General features: G+C 40.0%; 1 protein-coding gene across 1 annotated transcript in view; it reads right to left on the bottom strand.

Moving 5' to 3' along the window:
• Positions 1-20,414, bottom strand: part of AP2S1 (adaptor related protein complex 2 subunit sigma 1) — a 194,570-nt gene extending 174,156 nt beyond the window's left edge. Inside the window, exon 1 of the mRNA XM_044055527.1 lies at positions 20,260-20,414. Within this exon, the coding sequence (XP_043911462.1) occupies positions 20,260-20,262 (3 nt within the window). The 5' untranslated portion in view covers positions 20,263-20,414. The remainder of the gene's footprint in view (positions 1-20,259) is intronic.
• Between the last annotated feature and the right edge of the window lie 3,009 nt (positions 20,415-23,423).

The raw sequence follows: 23,423 nt of genomic DNA, 5'->3' as shown, positions 1-23,423 counted from the left end.
TCAAGTACTAACTCCCTTGCCCAACATTTCCTAGAATTTATAAACTCAAATGCCCTGGTTCAACTGGTCAACACTCCCACCAGAGGTGACAACATATTGGACCTGGTCATAACCAACATGGGCGACTGGTGTTCCACACCAGAGGTCAACCCCTCACTGGTTAGATCTGACCATAAACAAATCACTTTGGATATCCACATTCCTCCCCCACCCCTGGACAAGGAAACCACTGTGAAAAACTTTTCAAAAGCAAACTTCACGTTATTTAAGACCGAGGTGGAAAGTTTCAAAGCCCCCATGCTGAATAACGCTGTCCAAGCTGCAAAATCCTTCACTAATGCAGTCTACGGGCACCTACAAGAATGCATAGATCGTGCTATCCCAAGCAAAACCAAGACTCACTCCTCCAAGAAAAGGAAACCAGTCTGGTGGACTCCTGCCATAAACAAGCTATACAACAGAAGGAGGAAACTAGTACAGAAAACAAGTAAAATTCCAAGAAGGGAAGACATCCCTGATCAGTATCAGCAAGAAACTACGATCCCTCATAAAATCATCCAAGGTGAGCTTTGGAGTCATTCCAAAGATGACCACAAGGCATTCTTTAGCTATGTCAAGAATCTAAGTGGCAATGCTCAGATCTGCTCGGAGTTAGTGCAGAATGGCACAAAACACACTGAACCAACCAATAATGCCAACATCCTGGCAGACAGGTTCAGCGCAAACTTCACCCCCCTCTCACCCCCAAAAGGGCCCATAACCATACCAGAAGAATGTAGAGTCCCTGAAATCACAGACACTCAGGTTAAAACAGCCCTCTCCAAAGCCAAAAACACAGCATCAATGGGACCAGACGGTGCCCCAGGCTGTATCCTACACAAGCTCAAAGATGAACTAGCCCCCTCACCTAAAAACACACTTCAAACTCGGCCTCTCCACAGGCTACGTACCCATAGAGTGGTGCACAGCAATGGTTATTCTGCTCCACAAAAGGTGGAGCCACAAGAGACCCCAGGAACTACTCGCCCTATAAGCCTGACTAGCTTGGTCTGCAAGGCTATGGAGATAATCATCATGGAACTCATTAACAGAGAAATTGGGAAACTCCAAACACTGGACCCTACCCAGCTCGGCTTTGTTAAGGGCAGATCATGCCTCCTAAACCTGGTGGACTGCTTTGAGACAGTTACCAAGGCTATAGACTAGGGAAAGGTGGTACACACAGCCTACCTAGACCTCGCTAAGGCCTTCGACACCATTCCCCATTCGGGTATTATAGACAAGCTCAACAGCCTGAACATAAACCCATACGTCACAAGATGGGTTACCAACTGGCTCATGGATAGAACCCACATGGTAAGAGTTGCAGGAGCTAGGTCCGACTCAACCTGTTACAAGTAGCGTTCCCCAGGGCTCAGTCCTAGGACCCCTCCTGTTCGGCATATACTTCTCGGAGGTACAGGCAAGCACAGGAGGATTACGGCTGATCATATTCGCAGATGACTGCAAACTAGGTGCTATAACTGACTCTCCAGCTGACACGCACATCCTCCAAAAGGGTCTCACTGAGACAGATACCTGGTGTCAAAATCATGGACTCAAGCTAAATGCCAAAAAGTGTGTAGTCATCCCCTTTGGAAAAAACAAAGTACCCACAAACTACCACATAGGTGGTAGTCCCCTAAATACAGAAGATGTAATAAGGGATCTGGGGACCCAAGTAGATAGTAATCTCACCTTTTATAGTCACATTGCCAAAGTGGTTAGAAAATCCTTCTACGTGGCACACTTAATCACAAAAGGGTTCGCATCCAGATCAAAAGAGGTCATTGTGCCCCTACACTCATCAGACCTATCATAAGAGTACAATTCCCCATTTGGGATGTACCTTACAAAACACCTGCAACAGTTGGAAAAACCACAGAAGTACCTCACTAAGAGGATCACTGGCCTCAAACAGATGACCTATGCAGCTCGACTGAAGAAACTCCAGCTGTACTCGGTCGACTACCGCCTACTCAGAGGTGATCTCTGCCTGACATACAAGGCCATGTCCAACCCAGAATTGATGAACATGCTCCACCTAAAGAAAACCATATCTCTTTGAGCCACATGCTCTAGGGATCTAAACCTCACCACAACAATAAACAGGACATGCTGGAGGGATAGATTCCTGTCCCAGAGACTTCCCATGCGGCAGCCAACATCCACATCTCTATTGCAGGGTGGCAATGTGGCTACCTCAGGAAAGCACTAATCCTAAATGTGGGCCACTTCAGTGGAAAGGATGGTAGCAACAAGCTTAACTGCAAAAGGCAGTTGTCAAATTACTAAACCTCTACTGAAAGGAGAACCGTGGAGGATGCGAGAGAGAGAATTAAGACAGGCAGAACTTGCATATCCCACTTTGAAAGCTCTTAACATCAAGGGCAGGGAGACAGTCATTTAACAGGACAGGGGGTTGCTATACAGGAGAAATGACTCTTGAATGAGGGCTGATGATAGTCCAAAAGGGCCATTTGTCAGGCATTAACTCATGACATTTATTTCTCAGCTCATCTGGGCATAAAGCCTACAAGGAGGCTTAGGCAATTTTTTTTTTTGGTCAAACACTGCAAGACAAACAGAAGCACTGCAAGATATATGAGCAGCGTTAGAAGGATGGCAAAGCAGAAGACAAAGCTAAGGCTGCTTCAGTATCTTTACCTATATGTATATCTGCCATGGTTTAGTGGTAAATTGCTTTGTGTATAGAGTGCAGGGTCCTGGGTTCGAGCCTTGGAGAGTCAGTTTATTTAGGGGGTTGGGAGGGTGGCCTAATGGTTAAGGTGTTCGCCTTGCAAACATAAGGTGCAGGGTTCGAGTCTCACAAGGGACAATTGGCTAGGCTTAAAATGGCTCGCAAGGGCAGTTAGCTTAGTACTAACCTATGAACCTGTTACTGAAGAACAGTCTCAGAAACTAGCCATCCCTAGTCAGGAGCATCTTGGTACTTGAAGCATCACAGGTAGCATCACAGGGTACTAGGTACCCTAAAGCAGGAAATTTATCCTCCAGTGAGGCGAAAAAAAAAAAAAAAGTTGTAAATGCTCTGTTAGAAATTTTGAGCCTGGCAGTTTCTCTGCATTAGTTTCTCTCCAGAAAATGCAGGCAGACCGAAGGGGGAAAGTACTTGCCCTATCTTTTCTTTGCCTTCAGGGAGGTGTCTAAAGAATTCACAATGTTTTCATAATGTGAGCTTCTTTGTGATCACAGGATTAGGGAGCACTCGGGCTTATTTTTTGATGGCAGTGAGGGTGATCGCAATCACCATGAAGAGTTAGTTGTGGACTATGTACTGAATTTCATGACTAAGCTTAGGAGGCTCAAAAGGTAGAACACCTAGCACAAACACAATAGCCGAAATGCACATGTAGACATCTATTGTGTGCAGAAATTTCATTATTTAACATAAACAGTGTTTGTATTGCATTTACACTCGTACTTAACCAATTTTATATTCTATGTTTTACTTTCTGAGCATGTGCAAATTTTTTTCTGCTACATTTAATGATCATGCTAGCTCAGATCATGTTCACTTACAGTGTATCAATGTAATAATGAGGGTTGGTTCAAAGTTTTAAAATGTTCTTCTGTATAACAGTATTCTAATGCTACTCAGATGCACATTTCAGAAGAAATCATTGTAAATGTTCACAAATGATACATTTTATATGGATGAACACCGAAAATTTTGTAAATCAATGAAGATTCATTTGAACACGCACACAAACACAAACATCATCTACCACATATTGGGGAAAACAAACTATGGGGACCATTTAGTTGTACTCTGGCGGCACTGTTAAACATGTAATTGGATACCAGGATTTTTTGTGTGTGTGAAAATTGAAAATTAAAAACAAAAAAAGCTGACCAGTCCTATGAGAATTTCAGTAATTCCCTTGCGTGCATGCAAGATGCAGTTACAGCACAAGATAAACAGATCAGACTTGGTATTCATATTAATAATAACTGGTTGCAGTAAGGGTATGTACCACATTAATCCTAATTATCTAAAATGAGATAACACTAATAGTGTCAATATCAGAATAAGAACCTTGATGGTTAATGTTTTATGCGACGATGTGAGGTATGGCAGCTATGCCAGGAGAAGTAGGGCAGTGGATGTGTAACATATGCCAGCACAGCTAACTGGAATTTTGTAAATAATTACATGTCATTTGCATATCAAACTGATTTGCACAGATGCCGGTGTTGAAAAATGTATTTGTACAGCTGTTTGCGTTAAAATGTACCAGCAGCATGCCCTGCTAAGCAGAAAAAGTAATGTACATGTATTATTGTAATAGTTTAAATATGTTTCAACAGAGGATATTAAATATGTTTCAACAGAGGATACTAGAAGAGAAGAGGCTAATCTTAAACTTTGAAAACAGTTTGAAATTAAATTACCTGGTTTAGGCCATAAAGACTGCATCTTACAGATCTAAATGCAGCCAGAGAAAGTCTGCACTAGGAAGCTTCCTGCATTGCCATTGGGGTGAACAAATTGCTACTCTGGAAGGGTGGAGGTTTGAAATTCTTTTGACTTCCAGGAGCTGCAGCAGATCTTACCTAGGATGTGTGCATCTGTGTGCATTATTCATATGTGCTAAATCCAGAAAGCTTCTAGCCAAGGGGGGAAGCATGGGAACCAGAAGTCAGATGACCAGATGCATCTGATATTCTGTAACCCAGCACTTAATGTTTAACAGGTTTACTAGTAGATTTTCGAAGCAAACTCAGTCGACTGTACTGTTGTCGAACATAGAAGTTCGAAAACGGTAATATCAAACACCAAAAGCCGACCTTGGAAAGGTTTTAACATGAGTCGAAATAGGCATTCAGTGTTATTTCCGAACTACAAACCTCTCCCTTATCTCGACCCATGTTAAAACCCGTTCCTAGGTTGGCTTTTGGTGCTTGATATTACCGTTTTCGAACTTCCGTGATCGACAACAGTACAGTCGGAATTCGCTTTGAAAACCGTTTAATACTAGGCGAGACTGAATTCTCAGAGCACTCATATTTTTGTAAGCAGACAAAAGAAGAAATCCTCACTTACTTCAACTTGCCTTGATCTAGTAAATTACCAGGGATGCCTTGATCTAGTAAATTACCAGGGAATAGTAATTCTTTAGATCAGTCAGGTAAACATAGTGAGATTAGTTAAGTACTGTTTTTCTATATCTGTGTGCTCTTAAGTGAAATTCTGCTTGATGCAGACAGCTGCATCTGAAATTACTGTGCATCTATTTTTCTTCCAAGTGAATGTCCCTCTCCAGTGTCGGTGGTGAGAATTCAGGCTCCTCGATTGCTGGCCCAGAGAGGGGATGTCACATATCGGTGAGCAGTGGTGTGGATATTAATTGAACTTTTTAGCCTGTAAGCAGTGGTCACTAAACGTGTGTATTCTCAGCAGCCACAAGGTACACACAGTTTCATTTTAGCAAAAGCTTTATTTTTTTTTTTATCTGTTAGTTTAGTCAGGGAAAGCAGCCAAAGATGTCAGCAGAGAATTATGGCAAGCTGACAAAGAACCAGTTGACCAAGGTGTGTGAAACCAAAGGACTGGTGTATGCCAACCTGACTAAAGATTAAATGATTTCAGCCTTAGTCGCAGCTCAGACCAGCAACCAGGACAACCAGTTTGGTGATGGGGATGTACAGCCCTCAGAAACAGGACAAGTTACCTTTTCCTCACAGGATAAACCCGTCTGAAGTTAGAGAGACCTGACTGGAGGACAGATGTTTTGAATTAGAATCAGCAGAGAAACTGCATACTTTAGAGGCTGAAGAAAATGAGAAGCAGCATCAACATGAAAAGGAGATGTTGACCAAGGGATCTAGGTACGGTTCTTGACCCCCTACAGTATGGTAAAGCTGTAACTGCCATTTCTAAATTTTGTGATATTGATTAAATGATAAAAGTAAAGAAATGTTTACTTGAATGTTTTAAGTTAACTGAAGCTTACAGAAAATAGTTTTGTGAGCAAAGACGCAAGACAGATGAAAATGTGTGTGATTATATTGCAGAGTTAAGCACTTATCTTTATAGGTGGGGGAGTGGGCGTCAGGTCACCACTTTTGAAGGGCTGGCAGACCTTTTGGTGAGGGAACAAATGTAACTCTGCAGATGAGCTGTGGAAAAAGGGGGAATTCTACTTGGTAAGTAGGACATCATTGCACAGGAAAGGGATATCCAGTGCTGCACATGGATATAAGGGAACTCATGGTGGGCAGACTAAACCACCCCAGAGTCCACCAGTAACAGGGCAACCCACAAGTTCAGGTACATGGCCAGGATAAAGGGTTAAAGGTTTTAAATGTAACCAGTGGGACCATGTATCACATAGGATTTCCACATAAGCAAGGTGAGGAACAAATGATGGGGGAGCCAAGCAAGTGGGAACAGTATGCTTGTGGAAAGTTGTCTGGAAACAGGGGTACTAAACTATCACCAGAGATTATATCCTATCTTTGTTGATGGAAAACAGGCCACTGCTAAGAGACAGCCTCTGACACAAGCATTATGAAGCCTGCAGTGGTTAAAGAGGAGCAGTACTTGCTTGGGCTGCCCACTCCAGAGCTTTAGTAGGGACCCCATTCCAAATGTCTTAGGCCAGGTTCCCCTTGACTGGGAGGGTGGAAAAGGAAGCAAGCATGTGTGTGCGTTTGAGAATATCCTTGCAGATCTCTGGACAGGGAGTGATCCGGATAATGCAGTACCTTGTGTGCATGCAGATACACAGTCAGGCATGTAGGTCTGACAGCCTAGGGGAGACCAGACACCATACCTGAAGCCAGGGTTGGTGAAGTTGCTATTTCATGGAGGGAGCTACCCTGTAGCAGTCAGCCTGACAATAAGCCACAACTACTGGTAGGTACTGATGATCCCTTGGACAGAGTGACTGCAAGGGCAGAGCTGAGGATACCAGACTTCCTGTGGAAGGGGAGCTGGGAAGAGTTACAAAGACAGAGTTGAGGTAGGCTCAGATGTCTGACCCTACACTAACAGGCTTGAGGGATAGCTAGGGAGGTGCCAAATTCCCAAGGAAATGGGGAGTCTGTATACTGGAACCAAGGGTTACTGTATAGAGAGTGGACCCCTAAGGGAGGGCTAGAGGGTGAGGTAATACAGCAGTTGGTAGTGCCTAGAGCCTATAATCTGGCACTTCTAGCCATAGACCATAATATTTGTTTTGCAGGTCATATGGGCATAAAGCATACCAAGAAACATATTATGCAGAACTTTTACTGGCCTGGGATTGCAAGGGATGTAAACAGGTTACTACAGGACCTGACAGCAATGGCAAAAAGTAGACAAGGTCAAACCTCCTTCGATGCCTTTGCCTGTGATTGAGGTACCGTTTCAGAGGGAACCTATGGATATTGTGGGGCCTCTGAGTACAACAAGCACCACATGGAAGAAGTATATCTTGGGGGTAGTAGATCATGCTTCCAGATATCCTGAGGCAGTGGTTCTGTGTCCCATCATGGCAGAGAAGGTGGCAAAAACTTTGTTAGAGATAGTCAGCAGGGTAGGTTTCCCCAAGAGAAATACTGACTGATGAGAGGTGCCAATTTCATGTCAGATCTGTTGGCGTATCTGTGGAAGGGTTGTGGGGGTGGCGCACCTAAAGACCATCCCCTATCATCCCCAGACTAATGATCTTGTGGAGAGGTTAAACTCTACACTAAAAGGACCATGCTAGGGGCATTTGCAGACCAGTTTAACAGACAGAGGGACAAATATTTGCCCCATCTGCTGTTTGCAAACAGGGAAGTACCCCAGGAATCTACAGGTTTTTCACCCTTTGAGTTGCTGTATGGGCATATGGTGAGGTGACCCTTAGATACGACTCATGATGAGTGGGAGGGTGAGTATGAATCCCACAAGGAGTCTGCTGTGGCATTTGTCCTAAACTTCAGGACAAGGCTTGGAGTTCATAAGCTTTGCCCAGGAAAACCTGGCAGGAGCCCAACAGCAGAAAAAGGTCTGGTATGACAGGAATGCTCAAGCCCGACAGTATGCTGTGGGACGGCAGGTTATGGTACCCAATCCCCATCAGACACAATACACTGCAGGCAGATTAGGAGGAACCCTTCAAAATGGTAAAGAAGGTCAGTGATGTTAATTACATGGTAGAACTGCTAGGCAGCGGTACAAACTGTACCGCATTAACATGATGAAACCTTACCATGATAGGGAGGCCGCTGTACCAAGTATTTGCAGTGGGACGCAGGAGTCGTCTTGGGGGGGGGGTATCTACAGCTACATCGAGCCAGCCAGCAAAATGCCCAAGTTACTAAGGGGAAGACTAGGGCTGCAGGCATACAACATGACAGTGCAGCACTGTAGTGGGGGCATTGGGATCTCAAGACAGAGTATGGGTTAATATATTCCAGAAAGGCTCATTCCTCTCAAGCAGCATTTCTCCAGGGTCACATGAAAAACTAGCTTAAGTCTTCAAGAGGGGTGTACCTGACTGTGTGCGGTATTGTCAGCTATGCCAGGAGAAGTAGGGCTATGGATGTGTAACATATGCCAGTACAGCTAGCTGGAATTTTGTAAAGAATTATATGTCATTTGTATATCAAACTGATCTATATAGATGCTTCTGTTGAAAAATGTATTTGTAAAGCTACTTGTATTAAAAATGCACAGACAGTGTGCCCTGCTGGACAAAAAAGAAATATACATGCATTATTGTAGCTGTTTAAATGCATATGTTTTAACAGAGATACTGGAAGAAAGAGGTTAATCAAACTTTGAAAGCATTTTTAAATTAAAATTACCTGGCATAGGCCACAAAGTTTGTATCTTGCAGTTCTAAAAGCTGCCAGAGACAAAAGGTCTGTACTACAAAGCTTCCTACCAAGGAAGAAGCATGGAGAAGTCTGGTCATGACCACCAGATGTATGGTATGTCACTGTAATCCATCACTAAAAATAATGTTTAATACTAGGCGAGACTGAAGCTTCAGAGCACTCAGTTACAAGGACCCTCACCTACTTCACCTTGCCTTGCTCTAGCAAGTGACCAGGAAACAGTAATTATTTAGATCAGTCAGGAAAATATAGCGAGATTAGTTATATGTTCCAAGTGAATGTACTTCTCCAGTGTCAGTGGTGACGATTCAGGTTCTTTGATTATTGGTCCAGATAGGGGATGTCACACTTCAGTTAAGTTGTGGACTTGATAACCATTTGCCACTTGCTGATGCTATTCATTCATTAAATTTCAGTTCAGTGCTTTTGAAAATTTTAACAGCATGACTCTCTGTACAAAATTCACATAGGATTTATGAAACTTCCCTGGTCATGCTCCAAAGTGTGTCCTTGATGCACTATATGGAAATAAGTTAATGATGAATTACCACTTTCTAAAAGCTCCCCTTACATAAAATTCCTAATGGCAAAAAAGACCCACTGCCTTGACCAACAGTCTATAGACAGATTCCATCCACAGGCACATTCTATAAAAATGGAGGAAAGCTATTTAATCATGGACAAAACTTTGCTCTTACACCGTTTTTCAACTCAGTGACACCTAGACGGCCACTCAATATGGAGACATTTTTCATTATGCAGTACAAAAATCCTTGATACAGTGTTGGCCAATTTGCCAATCTGCCACCCTAGAGTCTTCTTTGATGCAGTCCTATATATGCATGCTGTATTAAGATGTTCAGCTAACAACTTTTTAGACAAAAAAGTATGTCTGCTACTTTGTGATTTTGGCTTACAATCACAGTAGAGGTGCTTATGATTGGGTCTCTCAATCAGCTTGTGTGCGCAAGACAAGGATGCCAAGAAATTCACCTCAACACTACAGCTTGGAAGGTGAGGTCTGGCATCCATGTCAGGAACTCACACTAGTGGGTTACGACTTGAGACCCAGTCAAATATCTCTGTAGGCATGGAGTTGTATTTGCTCCAAGTACTACCACATTTACATAACAGACAAAATGTAGCAGTGCAAAGTTTTTTTACTGGCTTTAAACAATACTGTAATTCACTTAAAAAAATAATGCAAAACCTGTTTTATTAACGTGCATTTCCTGAACAATGAAGAAGAATGAAATGCTAACGTCTGGTATGATTGTCATCTTCAGTGCCTTACCAGAAAAAAAAATTTTTATGAGGAAGAGGATAAAAACAGGAGGCTAAAACCAGGGAAATTATGCAAAATGACCAAACAGCAATAGCAGGCAGAAGGTAAAAGTTGCATAAATTGTTGCAGACTGAAGTTCTAACAGCTTTTAAAAGCTGGTCTACCTTCTAGAGCTGTTCTTTGCCAGATGGCACCATCTGATATTGGCAACTTATATGATACCCTTAACAAATATGAAACCCCAAGCACTGTTAAGATCAGGTCCAATGCTGGGGAAATGCTCAACAAGCATTTCTTCTTTCCAGAATTCAAACTAATCATGGTGATCCATGTACTACATGAAGCTTACCGATGCAGATCTGGTTAGCAGCAGTGTACGAGAATGTCGTTTTCTGTTAAATAATGGCCGAGCCACTCTGATGCAAAACCATGTATGCTAGGGACTTGTACACAGTATAATCCAGTGCAGAGTTCTACACTTCTTTCATGTACCCAATTTGGGTACACCACTTTTCAAGACCTGAAAGATTTCTTGTCATTCAGATAATCAGCTGGTATCGTTTTGCACTTCCTCTCCCTCCATGCAATGTTCTCACAAGTAGCACAGTTAACACATAGTGAACTATTACCAGCACATATGCACTATCCATTTGTAATTCCCAGGCTAACATACTCCCCCACATTACAAACTTCCTACCCGACATACCCAAGATACATTGGGACACAACTGAATTGGAATGCACGGCTAGGCTTATAAAGGCCCTAGTGTGAACCTATACTTCACAACATGACTGTCTTGCTTTAATAATAAGCAATCTCATCAGGTTTGGTATACAAACTTCTCCATAAATGAAACTCAGGTAATCTTCAACACAGACTCTACTCATGACTTCTTAATATGTTGGTACTGCTCACCCAGTCTCAACATTAACAGACCCATCAGGGAGGGCCTTGACCCTAGTACCTTAAAATACAATTACTATACCCTTTCAAAAAGGACAATCCCCAGCTGCTCTGCAGTTCTCTTGCCTCACATCAAAACTTGTACAAATGCCTCACATCAAAACTTGTACAAATGCCTCCATTTACAACTATTTCAACATCTAATGCAAATGCAACATTAACTCAAATTCACAACACAGTTTCTGACATAATGACTCTAATCCTGCACTACTGGACGTTGTACAGAACATCAATGACATAACAGACAATGACTGGACTTACTGAAGCATAACATCAACCTACACACTACCACTGCTTATCCCTCTGAAGCCACAACTGGACAGGAGTTTAACCAGAAAGTGTTACTAAATTGCTGGAATAAGTCTTTTTGGACCACTACACAGCATACATTACCGATGACTACACAACACTTGTTGTATCTAAACAGCTATGACCTTTCAGTGACATGAAATGTCTCAAATACAAGAGTTTGATGGAATGGAGCCATCTCACAACTGCACAGTCCTTTCTTCACATAAAACAATGACTGTGGTCATTGCCAAACTTCTGTCTAGTTTTAATTCACTGCAGTTTCGCATAAAATACTAAGACCAAAACTTCACTTTCTGAAAGAAACAATCAAAAAGGTATTTAACATTTGTTAACCAGATAAGTGCGTTATTCAACTGACACCTTTTAGCTATGACCCAAGCCAAATGCATAGACAAACACAAACATGGCAAAACTCAATAACTGCAAAGTGTAAATACTGTAACACAATATAAAACAGCAACTTAAAAGCTGTAGTGCAATTCATTTACAGCAAATTTATGAGTACATTGCTATGGTCAGCATTTTAAAGCAAAGAATGTGTGCTAAATACAAAGCTTCTTTAAATACAATTCAAATTATAATGTTTGATAATGTGCAAATTAGCTAACGATATTCCATCCAAAGGCAATTCCAATACTTTCATCCTATCAAAAGACTGTCTTACAAATGATTAACTGAATACAAACACAGTAACTATAGCTCAGCAAATGCCTAATGCCAAGTCTAAAACCAACCAATTGTTAAGCAGGTTTCAAAGTATGAAGGCAGATCACATCCATGCTGTGTATTTCCTCCCTTCACTTTTATATTCTGCTCATCTTCTAATCTATATAATCCATTAGTGCATAAACTTCAGCAGGCTTACAAAAGGGTGGCTAGACTTATCGAAGGACATCAATGTATAATGTACTACGCAAAGCCCTCAAGGAGCTACAAATGATTGATTTAACCAGCAATTGTCAATAACTCAGTGGACATTTGCTCTCATGTTGTTTTGGCTAACATTTCATTGTAGAATGAATACATTTCTAATGGATGTTGGAGCAAATCCCCAAAACACAGAATACAGAGACCTCGTTATAGAGTGCATGCAGGCAAAAACAAGGTACCTCATTTACACCTACAGTGTCGGTCTACTTCAATTAACACTTACAGCACCTTCTGGCATTGCAACATACTAGGCTGACAGCATATGAAAGGGTTAAGGTATAAAAGACACTAAGCCCGTTAATCTAGAATATCTAGCAATGGAGGTATCCAATCACTGTTACTTCTTATTCACATCTTCACTACTGAGTAAGCTAAATGTTACTGAATGTACTGTAAATGCTATGGCTAGAAACACAAATACAGAGACACTGATTGTGTATAAAAGTACTGCACTAGAGATATTGTTTTTTGCCAGTTATGAAGCCATGTGTTTCCATATATACATTGCTTCCAAAAACATATGGGTTACAAAATACTGCATGCAGGCCTCTCAGCTGTCCCTGTTTTAGAGGAACACTCCTACTTTCAGGTCTGATTTACTCCTGTATATGCTGTACTTTTGGAGGCATGTCCCTACTTTCAGGCTCGATTTACCCTTTCACGCAATTTTTTTTGAATCCCTCCCATCATGATCAATTCTCTGAAGCCATTTAGTACACAGTAAGCCACTAATGACCAACATACTGGAGGGTTCAAATAATGTACACACGGAGGCACACATCTTGGATCTCCTTTTTCAGAAGCAAAAGGAATGACCTTGTGTAGCAGAATTTACTCCACAGTTCATTCATGTCTACAGATTTTACACCTCTCTACTTGACGCACATATTTTATTTTTTAAACTTGTGTTTCTGAGCAGTATGCCACAAGGTACTGGAAGCAAAATAGCTGTGTCATTTGGTATTCAAAGTTTATGCTAATGAGATGTCCAGATGTTTGTCTAGAAGTTCCAATTTTCAATGCCTTCAATTTCATTAGTACGAATGCATGACTGAGTGAAACCTTAGATGATAATGAAAGATTGTCACCGACTTGGACAGCCAAAGTATTACTTACATTATCAATTATATTTATAGAAATTATCCTGTATAATTAATTCAATAAGTAAAAAAGTAAACATTTAAGCAGGAATTTCTTACCATCAGATGAACTTTCAGGTATGGGTGACTAATATTGGTCTTACATGTCTAAGCTACAAGCTTGAGATATAAAAACCCATTTGTAAAAAAACTTGCATGGTAACATTAATGCAGTCACAGTCTTTACAGCAATAACTTACCATTGTAGAGAAGAACTTCTGCTGAACATTGATTGACACATTTTAATAGAATTTACTGTATGCAAGCTATATACGTTTGGCTGATTTACACTTCCTCAAATTTTCTGAAGTGTCAAATTCAGAATTTAAGGATACATCCAGGCAATAATCTGCTAGGTGTGAAGATACACCCCCAGAAAAAGAAGGCCTTTAAGATACTTTAGGATCCTCAAATACAAAAGGTACCGTACTGTCAAAATGGGAGGACTTGCCTTGTCACTGGTTACTAAAAATTTGCGCTTCAAGCACCTTTATTAGCTATGCAGGAACTTTACACTATCTGTTACCTTGTTATAAGAATGCAAATTTCATTTAGACCACAAATGTTAGTGGTTCTTTGTCAGTGCTTTAAAGACCTCTGAAATTTCAATCATGTTCCTATGTCTTAGCTGTCTAATGAGCGTCTCTCTGTGGCACATTCAGTCATTATCTGTTTTATTAGAACAGAAAGTTGCCGTTCACAGGTGATATGATGTGCAGTATGGGGTAGTCAAAGAAATGAGATCACAGCAGAAGTCAAAGTGGCTCCAATGTAAAAGAATGGTCAAGAGGACAGATCAGTGTGGTTCATGGTTTGGGAAAGAAGACAATATTATGAAAATATAATTTGGAGAAGCAAGGGAGAAGGCAAGAGTAGACAAAGACATCCACTCAAGAGATGGTTGGCACGATACCTCAACCCAATGTCGAAAAATGGGGGTTAAAGATTATGATTCTACGTAAAAGGTGATTTGAAAATCCCTACCTCTGCAACACAGGTACTATATGTTTAGGCCATTCTTTTTTAAAAGTTGAACAACTGGCCATACTGATGTATGAATGTTACTGAGGAGGGTAACTTTATTCAGTGGCTAATCAACATATGTTTATGCACAGGTCTCAAGCTTAAATTAGCAAACAATCTTTATAACAAATACTGTGTGTTTAACATATACTGCTGTTTCAATTTACAATGCTGTGAATCATATATGCCAAGTCACAATGTCTCAAAGATGTTGTTAATGTACATAAGTACTTCAATGTTGCATGCCCTGGGTGAGGTATGGGTGACCTTATCAATTATATTTATAGAAATTATCCTGTAAAATTAATTCAATAAGCATACATTCATACAAATGCACTAAAAACTATGACACCATATTGTACCTTTGAATGGTTGTAAATTATTGTGGTAAGGTCCTAGGTTGTAAATTATGTAACACAAGGTAAATTTCTCAGCATTCACATGCAAACAAACATGACAAATTTAGTTTACTTATCTGCACTCGCCACTCATACTTATAGGCACTGTGAGGAATAATGCACTGAGCAACAATGTTGTGGCAAAAAAAATAAAGTTTCTATAAAACAATGTTTACTAATGGAAGAAACTTGTATTTACTGAAACTAAAGCAACAAGTGGAAAAAAAATAGTTAACGCAAATGTTTAGGGCGTTTTTATTACAACTAGCCTCTCCCATGGTTACTTTAACACGAAAAAGATTTCTCTCGTTTGCACTTAGTCTTGCAGGAGAAAGTAGCTGTATTTGCAAATCATTTGTTAGTTTTCTGTTCCTGTCAATCTCACCTTAATGAGTATTTAACACTACAATGCACAAAAAAAAAGTAATTTCTTTTCAGGTCTCGCAGTAGTGGGCACCTTTAATAAAGTAAAACAGATAACACTGCTCTCGCTTTCTCTCCAAGTCTTGTACTACTGTGCAATGAAACAGGTAAGAAATTTCTCCTCGTCACACTCGGTTGCATGCACAAGATAAATTAAGTAACAAGTCCTCAGAGTAAGGCTAAGTTTAAATCAAACACACAACTCAAGAATCAGTCTTTAACAGACCTTTAGCTAGCTGTCAGTTGCATCAGTTTTGCATCTCAGAACTTTATTGGCTAGAAATACTACAGTCTCACACATAGCCCACCACTCAAAACAAAAAGTGTAAAACCAGTGGCAAATGCAGACAACAGTCTGTGGTAAAACCTTTAGGTAATAAATCCTTCGATTCTGTATTAGAACACTACCCCACCAGATGCGCAGTAGCAATGACCACCCAAACTCCACCCAGCATATGACTGTTTTTGCTAGTATTACTCTGAACATGTGAAGACCTTTGCCATTAAAATAAATATGCAAGACTTTCTAAATAGTTTGGTACGTAAATCCAAAGTCTAGAATGTTGAAATGTATGCGCATATTAGTTATTGGCTATTGGTGTTACCTACATAAAAAACAAATTAAATGCAATATATAAGAAGTACACTTTAGTAAAAATACATCTGCTAGTCTGTCACCGTTCACTGTGCACTGATATTATGCAGTACTTTACACTGCAAACACTAAATGCCTCACGCTTCTGACTACATCCTGAATGCAACTCACATGAGTCATTAACCTACGCAGCTGTGACATCTGGTAGAAAACTGCACTTTCATGCTGCTACTGTAACGTGGCAAGCACACTCCCCCCACAAAAGCAATTACTGCTCAACAGTGTATTAAAGAAACATGGGGGGTGCAGGGGGCCTGGCTTCCCAGCAAAACCAATTCCTACAAAACAAATGTAATAAAGAAACATGGGGGTGCAGGGGGGCTCACCCCCCTGCTAAAGCAATTCCCGTACAAACATATACTCCATACTGAAAAACTCCCTTGGAATGGCCCTATTAACGCCAACGTATACCACTCAGCTGTACAGATTTTCACAGAATGGCCACATTTGTGCCTCATACAATTGTGGTTTTCTTGCAAAAAATTGGCAAAGTATTGCAAAACCTGTTATTCTATCAATTTTCTAAGTTGGTAAGAGCAATATTTAAAAAGTGTTCCCATTTTGGGGCCTTTGTCCCCCCCCAATATTGGTGGCTTTGTCCAGATTTCTTGCTCTACCAGGCTGACGGGTATGTGCCAAACTACGATCATATGATGAATATTTCCCAGCCCACTTGATAATATGCATGGCTTGTCACTCACCTGTGATTACCATGCAACATCACACAGGATTGCTCAGTCAATCATGCAGGCCACACCCATTCCCGCACAAAAATCACGGTGGGGTAATGTTCCAATACTTCCAAGCAAGCTAAATGCTCTTTACTGGTTCACCTTTCATAAGGAAAAATATGGTGGATTGGACACTAAATTGGCCCTAGGTGTGTGTGTGTGTGTGTGTGTGTGTGTGTGTGTGTGTCTGCCTTCTGTAGAAGGTTGAGTGCCGGGCTGGCAACTCGACACTGTAAAACTCCACTGCCAATCATGAGCAGACAGGTGATCCGCTGTGGCAACCCCTAACCGGGAAAAGCCAGAAGAAGAAAATGGTTTACAACTTCCAAAGCTTCCACTGGAGGTTACGAACACTAATCTCTTTCAACAACCAGTAATTCTCTCTCTCTCAGTAAACAACTCCAGTTAATCTCATGAGTGCTCTCCACTCCCACACTTAGCTTCTAACATTTTGCCTTATAAAGGAACCTGCCTTCCTCTGCTCCTAAGTACATTTAAATAACCAGTCATTTCCTGGCTGCCAGCAACCAAAAAAATAGCCTGCGATACCTTAACACCTGTTACTGTGTGTACCTAGGATACCAGCTATGCTCTGCTTTGGCAACATCATGCTACGATACAGCACGTACCTGTGTACATACATATAAAAGAGAGACTCATGGTGGCCTTCTACATGACATGTGAAGCAACTTATAAAGTATGTTTAAGAAACAATTCACAAGTGGTAAGCTCACAAGTCCCAAACAGAGTTCCTTAATCCTTCAGCACAAGATACTTCATATGTTTCACACAAAGTAGACCACAATTTATTTCATTTATCCACTTTTTTCTATATGTTAATAGTTTCCATTGAGTTAACTGGGAAACTGGTAAATGCCCATGTTTCTGCTGAAAAGAGCTTTATGAAATCATGAACAGTGTTTTCTGGTACCTGCTGACAAAAACGGTAAGGGGAAAAAAATCATTTATTTGATGCATATAGGCAGCTTAGTTAGGTTTATGCTAGGATTTCTTTGGATTATAGTTCAGTTGTTTTGCAGTTTATTACTGATTAGCTTAGACTGTCAGAACCTCCTCTCTCCTCTGGCACCACTTTCCATTTGGCTTTCACTCCAGTTACCACGTACACATACCCCTGGATACCCCAAATGCTCCTGCCAGGCTGCCCCTAATCTAGCCAAGTACCGGGCAGGACCTTTGACTTCTCAGAGGGTCAGCCTTCTGGTACTCATTAGTAATGCCTGGAAAGTGAGGGATACAATACAATGTTGGACACAGCACCAGGAGATATCATCTGTGCAGTAACTGGCCAATAGTTCCTACACGTCACCTTACAGAGTGTGCCGCCAAACTGTAAACTAGGAAGACAATGAGGAGTTGCTCTAGGCCCTTAGAGCAGATCCCCTCCTAGCTAACCATCCCACACAAATCATGTATGAAGGTTTACCTCACTACACGCTCTGGCTTCTTGCTCATAATGCTCTTTTCCCCCATAGGAGAGGCATGTCCATCCTCCCTGCCTATGCCATCAAGCACCTGAGTTGCTAATAAAACATGAGTAGCCTAGGATGCACTCAAGGCGTTCTCTCTCCAAGTAAGCTCAGAATCTGCTCCATTTTTGTACAGAATATACTTTTTCGAACTGTCTAGTTGGTGGTGGTGTTTTAGTTTTTTTTTTTTTTTTTTATTATCATTCAAGAGATAGGAGGAGTTTGGTTTCAGGTATTTTATTTATTTATTTATTTTTTGCTCAGCAGTTTTAAGCTAAACTAGTGTGGATTTTTGTTTAGGAGTTTTTTGTGTGCGCGCTCAGATGTTTAGGGAAGTGTGTGCGTGGTGTGTGTGTGTGTCCGCAATGATTCTTTACACAAGTGTGCGATCGTGTGTAAATATTTTTATCCTGTATCACAACTATAGGTTTAGGGAAATTTTAATAGCTTTGATGACACTCAAAAATGTATATTACACTGTACTAGAACACAAATCACACCCCTTACCTAGAGTTCATTCTTTAAACTACACTGTCCATATCTCTGGTCATTACATTACTGAATTAAGTCCGTTACTAATCTACAAGAGGGAATACTTTTCCTGCACTTAGTTTTAGTGGCACAAGAAGCTAGCACACTCACTTTTGGTGCAGAAGATTGTGGTTTATATTCCCACATCAGTTAAAGCACAAGAAGGTAACACACTCACTTTGGGTGCAGAAGATTGTGGGCTATATTCCCACATCAGTTAAACTGTTTGCTGACACAGCAGTGCAGTATAATGGGGATTGCTGCACTCCTAAGTCTACTGTCCCTCAGATGAGTCATTAAAACAAAGGCTCTATCTACTTATGTTGGTAGCACTGAAAAAGAGTTGTCCTAACTCGAAAGGTCTGCTGTTTTTACCTACTTGCTCTTTTAATAAAAGGTTTAGATGGTTGAGTCAGTTTTGTTTTTTGTGGACTTGCATTTTAACAGTTGGGACTCATTTTGACACTTGGAGAGTTTTCTTTGACATTTAAACATTACCAACACATCTATTTAACAAAAATATACACATTCACATGCTCGCTACGTTTATCTCAGTCTCTCTACATATTACATACACACACGTGTACATATAAAACCAAGTCAACCAAGAATAAAAACATAAATTACTGTAATTATCCAATAGGTTATGTTGCTCAATGCAAATTTCTTTCTTTATGCTCTCTACAGTCTTGGTATCTTCAAGCCTCAATTTCTCTATTTTCAGTGAAAATGACATCATACACATGCATGTAAGCATCTTAACTTCTAACAGCTTGCCTTGTAAAGGCATCTGCCTCCCTCTACACCCCATTATATGTAACTAGTAATCTCCTAAAAAAATGCCAGCCACAAAAAAAACAAAAGCAGCCTGCCATTGCCACCGTAACACAAATTATATTTAATATTACATATGTAATACACACACTTGCCCATAACACACAAGACACAAATACACACTACAAGAGGAAAAACTATCATAAATGCTCATAACCAGACATGACCTGTTAAATATGCTATTCCGTTATAAACTTGGAAGCAAACATGCATCTTCTTAGGTGGGGCCAAAAGACTAACGGAGCTAATCTTGCATACCATAGCTGAAGACCCATGTACCACAAGTGTCCCAGCCATCCAAATATCCACCCACAACACAAATATACACATATCCGCCTCCAAGTAACTATCTAGCAGAAATCATAACATTTCCAAACGTAAAAATTATTCCATTTAAACTGATAAAGTTATTTTTCTTATTATGCATGACGTTCGTTTATCACAACCCCTCCTTCTCAGTCATACCCCTATATTTCATTAGTGAGAAGTGTACATTACAGCCAAAGAATCACTACACATTGTTTTAAAATTGAATATCACAAAAACACAAAGTGTAGCCAGCGTCAGCATTTTACAATTAAATAAAATCGCTTCGGTTTCCCAAATATGAATATTTTCCTTCTCCATTCATATGCAATAATTTACTATAACCAAAATGACATATCACTTACCATATTACACTATCCAAAGGTTATATCAACAAATGTAATATACACAAGGAGAATCCTAACTTCAATTCCAATTAACTTACTAACGTTCTGCTGCAATACTCCAAACCTTATCACCACCAGACCCCCAACTGCCCCAGTGTGATAGGAAATCTTAAGACTGCAAAAAGCGCAGACTTCTGGATAACGTAGTTCTTTTTTCTTTTACGATCATCCCTCCCTCAATGATCAACTGAGAAACCTCCATATTAGTGAGCAAGGCTACACTACAACACCCACTATGCATTTCGATCACGTGGGCACACCCTGTTGCGGATATAGTTCATTGACGTTTAAGTGGAAGTTCACATAGATTTTGACAGACCACTGTCGTTTCTTTTAAGAATGTGGTGACTGCTATATTTTGTATTTATCTGACTGACTTTAATTTTCTCTCTTTTTGTAACCGTTTTATTAACGCAAGTTGCGTCTACTCAAGGAATCCAAAACGTTTCTTCCTGTATAGTGGCTCCCAATTTTCAGTCTCTGAAGTCTACGAGTAGACCCGTCATTATTTTAGAGGAAAGTTCCTATTTTCAGGGTTTATTTACCCGTGCACATGATGGTCCTTATTTTTTTTTCTGAATCCTGCTAATCACGTATGATTTGTGGGTGTGTGGTACCCAGAAACCTGTCCTACAAGGCCGACATGTTAGTTGAACCACTAATTTAAAAAGAGAACATCTCTTGTATCTCCCTTTTCATTATAAACTAAATTAGCCTGTATGGTAAAATAGAGCAATAACCCACGCCTGGGTGTGGCTAATGCTGGATTTACCCACGGCTGGTGTGGTTTAGTCACAAGGGCGAAGCCCGAGTGGCCAAACAAAGCCAACCGTGGGTAAATCCAGCATTACCTACACCCAGAAGTGGGTTATTGCTGTTATACAATGACATTATTTAAGAAAAAAAATAATTACTTTTCTTAAATAATGGCATTGTATAATGCCTCCTTGCTGTCCTTCTGCAGCTGTCTGGTATTCTGCGGCAGTTCTGATGTACTGCACATGCGTATGCCCACGCAGTACATCAGAGCTGTGGGCAAAAGCAATGGAGAAAGCAAGATCTCCGTTGCTTTTTTTAAAGCTGTCTCGCTATGTTAAACTCGTTTAACATAGCGAGACAGCTTAAAAAAAGCAACAGAGATCTTGCGTTCTCCGTTGCTGTAAAAAAAAAAAAGAGTTATAGTAATGGACCTTTTTCCATTACAAGAACTCAGATTTATAACGTGCACGCTGACCAATCAGCGTGCACATTTTTGAATATTAATGGGGGGTCGTTGTATAATTTTAAATACAGTATGTTAAAATCTATAGATTTCACACCATTTCTTTAATATTGTATTTATAATTTTCCATATTTTTGTTACTGTTCTTTTTTTTAACATATTTCTGAGTAGCATCCCTCTCATTAGAATCATGATGAGTTATACATACCAGCTAGATATATATTTTTATATTTATAGTGTTTTAGTTTGATTATGTTTATGGTTAGATAGCTATGTGTTTTTCTTGATTTTAATTCTTGTCACAGATCTGATGAAGGCTTCATTGCTTTAGTCAGCCTAAACCAATTTTAGTTAAAAGTCTTTTTATGCATATGTTATGCTTTTCTTAATACTTGCTCTTGGAATATGGGTTGAAAATAGATAGGTAGTGTTTTCCTTAAGTAAGATTTAGTTTGATCTTATCAGTAGTAGTGTGTAGGGGTGGGTACTTGCTATTCTAAAATGCAATTTTACAGTCCTGTTTATATTGTCTGCCATGAATAGGGTGGTTTAAAATTAAAAAAATACATATATTTTCCACACCTACTTCTAACTATATAAAAGCCGATATGTTTAACATTACTAAAATATTTCTGAATTTTTGTTACTGAGGATCGCTTGTCTGTAATCTGTAACAAATAAAGGCTTGTTGCTTTGGAAGACTACCTAGGTTTCATTGATTTTTGGAAATTCATGGATGCCTTTGGTGTATTTCTACTGTACTCTTTCAGATTTACTCATGCATGTTTTCTTATACAGTTTTCATAGTGTTATTCCATAGCCAGGTTTGGGTCTAATGATTTCTGATTTCCTAGACTTGTTACATATTTTTATACAACACCAATTGATTAATATGATTAGAAAAACTCACAGCTGCAGCTACACACATACCCAGGTCTTTAAATGAATCTATAGTTTCAATCACTGTGTGCTGTATTAAATATTCACCTTTCATTTTATGTCTTCCAAATCTCATATGCTTAGTTTTTGATGTATTTATCACCATATTAGTATCGTGTGCCTACATGGTCGATTTGGTCAAGTTCTTTTGCAGACATGCCCCCTCTGTGACATATGTAATCAGTACCCAGTTTTAAGTCATCTGTATACAGACTGTAGAAAACCTCAGATGAAAAAGATAGATATGAAAGATACAATCTAAACAAGTATGAGCCTAGGATAGAGCAATTTGAGTCACCCTGACTGTAGCCTGGAATTTCCCCTGTCCAATCGCTGTGTGATACTTACCACATCCTATTTATAAGCCATGCAACTATACATCTTATCAAGAATTTATCAATACATAATTGTTTTAACTTATTGATCAGTGTTTTGTGTATGAAGTGTGATACTTACCACATTCTGTTTGTAAGCCATGCGACTATACATCTTATCAAGAGTGCATCAATACATAATTGTTCTAATTTATTGATCAGTGTTTTGTGTATGACCTTGTCAAATGCTGAAGTTAAATCTATATAAATTACATAGGTTCATAGGTTCATACTAGGCTATCTGCCCTGGGGCAGTTATAAACCTAGCCCGATTCTGTATGGCTTACGCCACCCCTTAATTTGAGTATACTGGTTAAGGTTTAGTTTAAAGTGCCTCTGTCTAATAGTGACACGGGAGTAATCCCTGGGACAAACCTACGATCCCCCATCCACCTATCGAGATTCTTCTTGAAGAGATTCAGTGAGGTGCTCTGCCTCACATGAACTGGAATTCTATTCTATATACATCACAGCACAATTTTTCATTCATAGCTGTTATATTGTTGTAGAGCATCATGTTACAGGTGGTAGTAGCTCTATTTTCAACATATGCATGCTGATATATGGTTTCAAGTCCCAAGTCCCAA

The sequence above is a fragment of the Protopterus annectens genome, chromosome 1.part0 (genome assembly GCF_019279795.1).
Source record: "Protopterus annectens isolate FY-2018-M chromosome 1.part0, PAN1.0, whole genome shotgun sequence".
NCBI lineage: Eukaryota > Metazoa > Chordata > Ceratodontiformes > Protopteridae > Protopterus > Protopterus annectens.
Note: the sequence above shows the minus strand (reverse complement) of the source record. Positions and strands in the feature narration are given on the sequence as shown.